Source organism: Glycine soja, chromosome 14 (genome assembly GCF_004193775.1).
Source record: "Glycine soja cultivar W05 chromosome 14, ASM419377v2, whole genome shotgun sequence".
In the NCBI taxonomy this organism is placed as follows: Eukaryota; Viridiplantae; Streptophyta; class Magnoliopsida; order Fabales; family Fabaceae; genus Glycine; species Glycine soja.
In genome coordinates, this window is record NC_041015.1 from 14,824,729 (window position 1) to 14,835,675 (window position 10,947).

Here is a 10,947-nt window from a genome sequence, read left to right on the forward strand (position 1 = left end):
TTTTAAAATATTTTTTAGAAATATAAATAAAGGAAATTAATAAAATTAGAGAAGATTATGATACAATTTTTTAGTTAAGATATAGGTATTTAAATAAATTACAAGTTTAAGATATTTGAACATGTTGTAAATTGTTGTAAAGCTAAATTTATGTGTCATTGGCGGTTTTGTTTTGTTATGTATGTTAATTAAAAATAAGAAAATTAATTAGTAGTATTAAAATAAATTAAAAAACACAATGAATAAATAATTACTACATCTATGTTATATAATACACATAAAATTAAACATTATGGTGATTGAGATGAGGGACGAGAATAACAAAACATACTAAAAAAATACAATTGCAACGCAAATATGACGAAACTAATGATATTCTGAAAGATGTTGTGCAGGAGACATGTCTCCTTCCATTTGAGTTACTGGTTTGCTAAAAATAGCTAAAATTTCTATTGGATAGAATTGTTTTCGATAGTTGGATTCTACTAACACCTTTAACACGTCTTCGTCATTTCTCAACTTTGTTATTTCATATTTGATTAATTTTTTTGAATATTTAGCATGATCTGGCTGTAGAAAGAAGAATCTTCTAACCACCTGTGATTCATGAATTCCATAAGGAGGAATCCCTAAATATGCAACTTGCTTGATGATATCCTTGAGTTTGAAGGAATGCCAAATCTTATTGGGTTTGTTCTAGTGAAGGAATAACCCAAAAACCCGCCTTGACATGGTATGATCCACTTCCCATTGTAATACAACATTGCATCATGAGTAGGAGTAATAGTGCAATGAAGTAGGTTGAGTATACCATCCGGTGTTCTATTGATGGTACATAATAATTCTATAGGGCCAACACACGAGTATTGCTCATTGCACATTAACATTGTGTAAACATCATCATCATTTTTCAATTGTAGAGATTGAAAAAAATATTGTTGACCTGCATCTTTGAATGGCTGTCAGTAGTAGATTTCATCCACTAATTGATCTTTGAAGGCTAATCTCGAGTTAGCAATGGTCTGACTGCTTGTTTCTCCCAAGAATGCCATAGTATTGAGATTGAATTTGGTTTGTGAAGGTATGTTGTGTGGAATTGTGTGGTTGTATTAAGGGTGTTTAGTGTTATTTATAGTTGTATGAACATTTTTCCCCGTTGATGTGTATTGGAATCTCATAAGGTTAGAATTGTGTTCCTGCTAGAGGCTTCTTTTGAATCCAATATTGATTTTTCCTCAGTACCTAATGCAGCAGACGACCAATATAACTTTCAGATTAAAAAAAATTGAGTTGTCAATTTTAAGTCAGTTTTGTTGGTGAAGCATTTATTTTTTTAAGAGACGTGTGCAAATTGCAAAGTATTGTCAATTTCTAGTGTGAGGTACCTAATGCAGCAAACATCCAATATAACTTTTAGACTAAAAAAATAAGTTGTCAATTTGATGTCAGTTTTTGTTCATGAAGCATTTATTTTTTTAAGAAATGTGTGCAAATTGTAAAGTGTTGTCAATGTCGAATATCATTTTTCCATGGTACCTGATGCAACAGATGTCCAAAATAACTTTCAGACAAACAAAAATATTTGAGTTGTCAATTTTATGTCAGTTATATTAGTGAAGCATTTATTTTTTTAATATACGTGTGCAATTTGCAAAGTATTGTCAATTTCGAGTGTCATTTTTCCATGGTACATGCTGCAACAGACATCCAAAATAACTTTCAGACTTTAAAAAAATTGAGTTGTCAATTTTATGTCAGTTCTATTGGTGAAGCATTTATTTTTTTAAGAGACGTGTGCAAATTGCAAAGTGTTGTCAATTTCGAGTGTGATTTTTTCCTGGTACCTAATGAAGCAGACGTCCAATATAACTTTCAAACTAAACAAAAATGAGTTGTCAATTTTATGTCAGTTCTGTTGGTGAAGCATTTATTTTTTTAAGAGACGTGTGCAAATTGCAAAGTGTTGTCAATTTCGAGTATGATTTTTCCCTAGTACCTGATGCAGCAGGCGTCCAATACAACTTTAAGACTAAAAAAACATTGAGTTGTCAATTTTATGTCAGTTCTGTCAGTGAAACATTTAGTTTTTTAAGAGACGTGTGCAAATTGCAAAGTGTTGTCAATTTCGACTATCATTTTTCCATGGTACCTATTGCAGTAGAAGTGGGTAAACTGGAAATTATTAACGTAAACTTAAACAAATTATTTATTTCATTACGTAAAGTGATCACTGAACACTGACATAGGACACCACGGGAAAACCTCAAAGCATAAAAAACTAAGACATGAATCATCCCCAGATTACCAATCTCGTTTGAACATTTTTTCGTGGGATGAAGACATGTTACTTCCTTCGGGCTCGAAAGAGGAGTAATTATCATTACCATGGTTTTTCACCCAACAACTCCCATAATAATCTGTTAGGTCCTCAAAATTGGAGGTTGAGTCATGTTGGTTGCTTGGTGGGTTATTGTTTTCACAAATTATGGCAAATAACTCCACAAATGGTAGTGGTGGGTTGTTGTAAAAAAATGTTGAACATTTGTCGAACATCAAAATCATCTCGCAAAATAAAAGATGTGTACATATAAGGTTGTCCTGACTCAAATATGGGGCATCAAAAGTGGAGATGTCGGATATGTTAGTGTGGTTCAATGTTTAGTTTTTGGTGAAGTTCAAGCAATTGTGTAAAGGTTATGACCTTGTTGACCATGAAAGTTTTTGTGTTGTTACTAATGAAGGTGGTGCCTTCATTAGTGTTGTAGATTTGGTTGTAGCAAACACAAACGTATGCAGTTGGGTGACACATTGTGGTAGGGGTTGAGATGAATATTTGAAAGTTCTATGAATGTCTTTAGCTGTAGTGGTATTTATAGAATTTTTTTATAATTAGGTGACTCACTAATGTTAAATGTGCATTTAGATGAACTAGTAAATGGCCTAGAGATGTGATAAGGGTGAGTACGTTGTTTGAAGGGTACAAATCATAGTTTTTATTTTTTTGTTCTCTTAATTTGAGGTCGTTGTCCATTAAACTGGTGCACAATATTTCTTTTTTATTCTTTGACGTTTAAAATAAGGAAAAAATGTGTCACGGATATTAGTAATGTATTGGACATAATTTTAAAAAAATACATAACATGGCCACTTAAAAATTGTTTCAAGGGTACAACGCATAGTTTTTTTTGTTTGATTTTGTTCTCTTAATTTGAGGTCATTGTCCATGAAACTAGTGCACAATATTTTTTTTTTGGATTCTTTGATGTTTAAACTATGTAAAAAATGTGTCACTAATATTAGTAATGTATTGGACATAATTTAAAAAAATGCATAACATGGTCACTTAAACATTGTTTCAAGGGTCCAAAACATAATTTTTTTTATTTTGTTCTCTTAATTTGAGGTCGTTGTTCATGACACTCGTGCACAATATTTTTTTGGATTTTTTGACATTTAAACTAAGGAAAAAATGTGTCACGAATATTAGTAATGTATTGGACATAATTTTAAAAGTTTGCATAATATGGCCACTTAAATATTGTTTCAAGGGTCCAAATCATAATTAATTGGGATTTTATCCATTGTGTGTAGGCATTTATTGTTCAGTCACATGCACTGATAATGTGCGGTGACCCACATTAATAAAAAAAAACACCTTTAATCGATCACATAGGGTTCATCGGTTGTGTGCAGTTGTTCACTATACAGTCACATGCAATGATACTTGGCATGTGAACCTGATAAATGGAATGCGAGCCTGTCTTGCACATGGCTTTGGTCAGAATGTGAGGCCTCGAGATTCCAAAGGCCATTAAAAAACCATCTTACTGTCATGCCTCGTGATTCCAATTGCCATTAAAATGACAGCCTTACTGTAATGCCTTGAGATTCCAAAACTCCTCTACACGATTGTTTTATTGTCATGCCTCTAGCTTCCAAAGCACACCTACCATTACCCTGTGATTGATTATATATTTAACTGCATGATATCACCCTATACTTTGCATAGTTACATCAAAGTGTCACTGAGCCAAAAAAGAATAGTGCAACAAAAATGAGTTCAGCCCCAATTGTGTATTCTTTTATGTCAATGGCGAGATCACCCGCAATTCAAGTGGAAACACAGTTTTCACCAGTGACAACACAAAATCTATGTTGTTGTATGCAACAATGATGATGGCTGACATAACCAGTGTAATACAATCATCAATTATAGATGTTGATGTTTCGTCTACAATTACTTTAATTTGGTATCATTGTCCTATACATGAAATGAATGGACATGTTGAGTATACAACATGTCCAATTACTGATGAAGAAGACGTTTGGTGTATTTTTAATACATTCACAAACATGTTAAGTGTAATATGTATGGAACTTAGAGTTGAAGTTCATACTTTATCACTATCTCACGCTAATGACCTAATTTGGATGGAGATGGAGCAAAAGTTGAATAGTTCCATGAAATTAGAATAAACTATTTAACATATGTTGTTGTTGTATTGTTTTTAATTACTTCTTAGTTTTTATTATGTATTTGGAATTTTTTTGAAGTGTTGGTATGATGTTTAGTTGTCATTTTCGTTTGTCATGAAGGTACTTAAATAAATTGTAAAATTAAAGGAACATAAACATATTGTAAGCGAAAAGTTCAACATAAGTTAATTGGAGATTGATATTTTCATCATACAACAAATTTTACTACTTAATCCCCATAATTGGGTCTTGTTCCATATAGAGGGTGTCTCCTATTACGTCCTGGATTCTGACATGGGCGTTGATCTGGTATATCATGAAATGATGGATTATTCTCTTCAACATCTTAGCTAAACATCAAATTGAAACTTGGTGGAGTAAAGTTACCCACTTCATTCTGTAGGCTATGAATGCATTCACAAGTTGATGTTGGCGTGCCATAATCAATTCCATAAACATTGCTCAAGAAATCATCTAGTTGGACAATTGATGGAGTGTAGTCCATGTTCGAAGGACTAGGAAAAATGTAATTTGTCATGAAGGGAATTGGTGTGTATGTGGGTGGAACATAATCTGTCATGGGGGGAATTGGTGTGTATGCAGGATTACATTGTGGTTGCACGATGATTGTTGCCCTTGAGGATTGACCAGTTTCGAAATTCATTGACGATCCACTTGGTGGTTGCATATTTTAAAAAAAAATATTACTTTGATACCTCGCCATGTATTCCTAAGAATGCTTTGCATACCCTATAATCAGATGTCCCTGTAAAACCATTGATTGATGTTGTTGCCAATACCTTATCCACTTTGTATGTTTTTCAACACAATTTGTGTCAGTTCGACCTCGCATGTCAATTTTGTGAAGTTTGTCCATGGTTTTTTGGGGATCTGGTATGCCTTGTTGGAGGCTGAATTGAAGTTTAACTTTATCCACTTATTGTCATTCTACTATCGAGAAACAAATTAGAGGGATGCAAGCTGTCCATATGGAGGAGTCTATGAAAGTTATCGACTTCAAAGCATCCAAAAAGTGGAGATATGGATTCCACAAGAACTGAAATAATACAAAAGGAATAATTAGTTAATTATTATAAACATAAAACTCAACATGATTTTTACGTAACCCATAGTTTATTTATTATCTTTTCGGCTATCATGTGGTCTAATCTCATTCTATAACCGATGACATCTCCATGTGGTGTACCAACAAAGCTTAATCCACCGTCACTCCATCTAATAAATGAAAAATTATTAATTTAATACATACTATCCTAATCATATAACAATGAATTTGAGATTTATATTACCTCGTAACCAACGGATACGATGGTGTCCGATTAACTCTTACTGCATTGAAGGGCATGTGATACCATGCCTAAGATTGCAACAATGATGCACAACTGCCCATGGTTTTGGCATCAGGGTCAGTGACCCTACACATTTCCCTGTATAGTGTTGCTAGACAAGCAGAGCCCCAACTATAGTGCCTGACTTGTTCAAGATTAGCCAACATAGTGAGGTACATCAAATGAACCCAATTTCCCGTCTTGTCTGGCATTAAAACCCCTCCTATTCATAGTGCGTTGCACCAATGACTAGCCTACTATCCACCCTTATGCCAAGCTTTGGTGCTACATCCTCCAATGTAATTGTGCATTCTCTAACAGGAAGATGAAAAGTGTGAGTCTCTGGTCTCCATCGCTAAACAATTGCAGTCACTAGATGTTGATCAATTTTGAAGTGATGTAATTTTGCAACATCAACAAACCCAATATGAGTAAGCAATAACTCAATTAAAGGATGAGGAGGGGGCATCGAATGACAATAGGAAATGATTATTGGTGGTTGTCCCTATAAAACAAAAGTTACATTTTTATAATTGTCATGACAATAAAAGTTTATAATATCATTTAATTAGTACTTACCATGTTTTGTATCTTTGAAGCTTTGTGACAATCTTGTTTCCATAACAATGTCGTTGCCTCCATTCTCCCTTTGCATAATCAAAAGATTGAAAATTTAGTTGTTGATATTCAAAAAGAACATATGTGTGTAATAAGCTATATGGAATAAGCCGTTTGAGATGGTTTTTATAGGTGTGAAAAAACTATGTCACTGTTCATGGTACTATTCATGGTACTGTTCACGTCAGGAATCCTGCAACGTCAATGTACATGTCACTATATGCGTAAGTAATACTGTTCACATCACTGTGTGCATCAGGAATCCTGTAGACACACAGTTTATGTCATTGTGCGTGTTAGTATACTGTTCAATTATTGTTCATGTCACTCTGCACATCAGGAATCCTGCAGAGACATTGTTCACGTCACTGTGTGCGTTAGTATACTATTCAATTACTATTCACATTAATGTAGATGCAATTTTGACCGCAAAAACTATCGATACACTGCTCATGTCACTATAGAGGCAATCTTGACCGTTAGAATTTTTGGTGCGATGACGACCGTTGGATCTATCGATAACAAATTCTCATACCACGACACTATAAATTAGTCTCCAAACGTATTCTTCTACACATAGAAAAAAATTCACAACAAAAGTTTCAAATCACTCTTAATCTCCAAATCTTATTCACATATAACACACCATATTATCACCATGGCAAGCAGAAATGAAAACGTCCCTGTCGTAGCCTATGTAGCCGATTATGATGATGGTGTAGAGTTTAAGGGCAGAAATAATGTACTTGTTTCAATTAAGAAAGGCATGACCTTCAATGCCTTGAAAACAAAAATCCAGCGTAAGATGGGCCTAAACCAAGGTCAAACCATAACCGCAGTCATTTATCGATACTTCGTTTCTGTTGGGTCCGACATGTTCAATTACCAGGTTGTTACCATCAGTGATGATGAGGATATTGATGGCATGTTCGATGTCTATAACCGACATCAATGCTTAAGTGGCTTTCAATTGCTTATACAATACAAACAACAACTTTCTTCTACCACCAATGTCGAAACAACCATTCAATCACCACAAATTCACGAAATGCCATACACTGACTACCATACTCAAACCTACCATGAAGGTCGATCTTCTTACACACCAATCTCATACATACCCACAAATGATTATTACATCCCTCATTTTGAACCCACCGAATTTGATACCCACATTAGCTCATACACACAACTTCTTAATGGATCGTCAAACTATTGTGAGATGACTCCCCAACTAAATGAGCCCTCCCACCTAAATACTAACCCAACTACTGATATCCATGTTGCTTAGTCTCAAAGCAACGAAATTTTACATGACTATCATGCTCAAAATGGGTTGCCAGATGAAGTAGTTGGTGACTTCAGTGACAACGAAGATGAAATTTTAGCGGACAACAACAACATCAATGACGATAATGGCATATAATTTCTTTTCCAACCAACATCAACTGAAAATTTCTATCGTCCATATCCTAATAATGCTAATGTTGGTGACAACCAAGTGGCTGACAACCCCGACTATAGGCATTTTTTGGACCAACAACAACAATCTGACTCGCAAGATGGTGAGCTATATGTTGGTCAGTGATTTCGTCAATTGGAGGACCTCAAACACACAGCAAAAATGTGGCACATTAAGAACCATGTCACTTTCAAACACAAGAGGTGTGCGAAGGATACATGGGTCTTATGTTGCCAAATTGAGGGGTGCCAATGGAAACTTAGAGCGTCTAAAAGAAAAAATCTAAAAGTTTGGGAAATTAGAATGATAGAAGGGCCTCACATGTGCATCATGCCAACCATTACACACAACAAGATGGATTCAAAACTTATAGGCAGAAATATCCTTGTGATGGTTGAACAAAACGAGCAACTAACCATTTCTACATTCATCGCATTCATTAGACAAGAGTTCGGATACACCATTACATATCATAATGCATGGCTAGCAAAACAATTGGCCCTTGAGAAGGTATATGGTAATTGGGAAGAGTTATACAACATACTTCCCAAATACCTACAAGCTTTGAAACTTTTTGTCCTTGGCACAATTGTTAGGATTCAAACTATTCTTACACTGGACAAGTTGAACCAATTCCAAACAAGGTCATATTCCATCGATTTTTTTGGTCATTTAAGGCATACATTGATGTGTTTGCATGTTGTAAACCCATTGTGCAAATCGATGGAACATGGCTATATGGAAGATACAAAGGGACACTATTAATTGCAGTTGCACAAGATGGGGCTAACAACATATTTCCATTGGCATTTGCCATTGTCGAGGGTGAGACAGTAGATGGTTGACACTTTTCTTTACAAAACTTGAGAACACACGTGACACCACAACATGGTATATGCTTAATCTCTGATAGGAACGAGTAAATCAAAAGTGCATACAAACAACCTAACAGTGAGTGGACAACAGACAACTTGTCACATGTGTTCTGTATTTGACACATTGGTCAAAATTACAAAAAACATTTCAAAAATGAGGACGAAATAAAAAGCGTCTTGAGTATGGGTAAGATATTTTGTTTATTAACAATATTTTATTATTTAACATTAAACTAACATTCAGACTTACATTTTTTTTCAAACTACAGGGTATACCATGACTCAACCAGAGTTTTTTTCGTCATTATTGAGTGTTACAAGAAGACAACCCACACGACACTGTCTAGCTTGATCAAATACCAAGGGAGAAATGAACCTTGGCATTGTATAAGGGAAAACAGTGGGGACACATGACCACTAATTTAGCAGAGTCATTGAACTCTGTGCTAAAAAAAATTCAAAATTTTCCAATCATTTCCTTGGTCAAAGCCACGTATGAGAAGTTAAAAAATTATTTTGTTAACCGTGGGACTCAGGCTTATGCAATGATCGCCTCCAGACAAGTTTACACACTCATTGCAGCCAAGTTCATCACCGAAGAAGAAACTAAGTCCAACACTCACTTCGTTCAACAGTTTGATTGTCAAAGATTTCAATTTCAAGTTGAGGAAAGAGTGAATACGAGAAAGAGGCGTCGAATGGGGAAATTCACTGTCAGGCTTGATCAAAGAACATGTGATTGTGGGAAGCCTCAAAAGCTACATATTTCATGTGCACATGTCATTACTGCATGTAAGTACATCAATATAGATTACTTGCAATATGTTAGTCCAGTGTACACATTGGATTACGTGTCAAGTGCCTACAAAGTCTCGTTAGCAGGCATGTATCATCATGATTACTGGCCACCATATGAAGGACCACACTTATGTGCCAATCCAGCCATGAGGAGAAACAAAAAAAGGTCGACAAAAATCTACAAGAATATGAACTAATATGGATGAGAGAGAAAGAGGTCAACCAAAATGTTGTTCGATCTGTGGGCTAGTTGGTCATTCAAAAAATTGGTGACCCCACCGTCCTAGAAGTTCCAGTCAAGCAAATTAATTTTTTTTACTATCAATGTATTTCATTTTACATCATTCATAAATTCAAAAACATTCTTCAATTGTACTATTTTTAACTAATGTAGATCTTCAAAACTAATTTACATTGTACTATTTTTAACTAATTTTCTTTAACTCCATAATCTTCTCTAATTTTATTATTTTCCTTTATTTATATTTCTAAAAGATATTTTTTAAAATATTTTTAAAAAATATTTAAAAAAATCAAAAACAAAATACCATGTTGAGAATTTGAGTTGGGGGACTTGAATTCTCAACTAGTTTTTCAAAAAAAAATTACAAATCAGTGTAAATTTAGGTTCCCCCAACCCGAATTTACACTGTGAATAGTATTTATGTATGTTTGTGTAAATATTTGGGGGAGTTGTATGTTTGGGTAATTTGTTTTTCTTGTACATTCTGAAAAAAAAATCGATAATCACATGTAATTTTTTTGGTAAAATGTGTTCTTAAATTTTTTATTAACTTGTGTGACATCATCAACTATTTTCAATTTACACGAACTTAAAAGCATAATTTAACAAACAAAAAAATTACACAAGACTGTTTTGTAAGATACAATGATGACATGACTAGTAAATAGACTTTGTCAACATCATTGTGACATCATCATTTACTTGATAGTAGAGACTAAAATAAATAAAAAATTGTAGAAGCAAAGCTTCCAAGATTATTTTGATGGTGCCAAAGATTATTAAAGATCCATTCAAATAAGATTAAAGAATCAAGAAGATTCAAGTGAAGATTCAAGAGAAGACTCAAGATATGCAAGAGCCTCAAGAAAAGCATCAAGGTAAGTTAAAAAGAATTTTTCAAAGAAAAGATTGAACAACACAAAATTGTTCAAGAGAATTTTTCAAGAAATATCTTTTACCAGAGTTTTCACTCTCTGGTAATCGATTACCATATAGTAATCGATTACCAGAAGCCCAAAACATTTTATAACTGATTTACAAAGTAGTAATCGATTACCATGGGCATGTAATCGATTACCATTGTCTTGTAACGTTCAAAAATATTTTCAAAATAGTGTAATCGAT

The 10,947-nt window shown here is 34.0% G+C and overlaps 1 protein-coding gene across 1 annotated transcript; it reads left to right on the forward strand.

Annotated features, from left to right (window-relative positions):
• Positions 1-8,259: 8,259 nt before the first annotated feature.
• Positions 8,260-8,750, forward strand: LOC114383855. Its single transcript, XM_028343580.1, has 2 exons — positions 8,260-8,415; positions 8,502-8,750. Exons 1-2 carry the CDS (start codon positions 8,260-8,262, stop codon positions 8,748-8,750), a joined length of 405 nt encoding a protein of 134 aa, XP_028199381.1.
• Positions 8,751-10,947: the final 2,197 nt, after the last annotated feature.

Coding starts and splice junctions, on each gene's coding strand:
- LOC114383855 (XM_028343580.1), top strand. CDS start 8,260: ATGGATTCAAAACTTATAGGCAGAAATATCCTTGTGATGGTTGAACAA. Junction 8,416..8,501: donor AACAATTGGCCCTTGAGAAG/GTATATGGTAAT, acceptor CACAATTGTTAG/GATTCAAACTATTCTTACAC.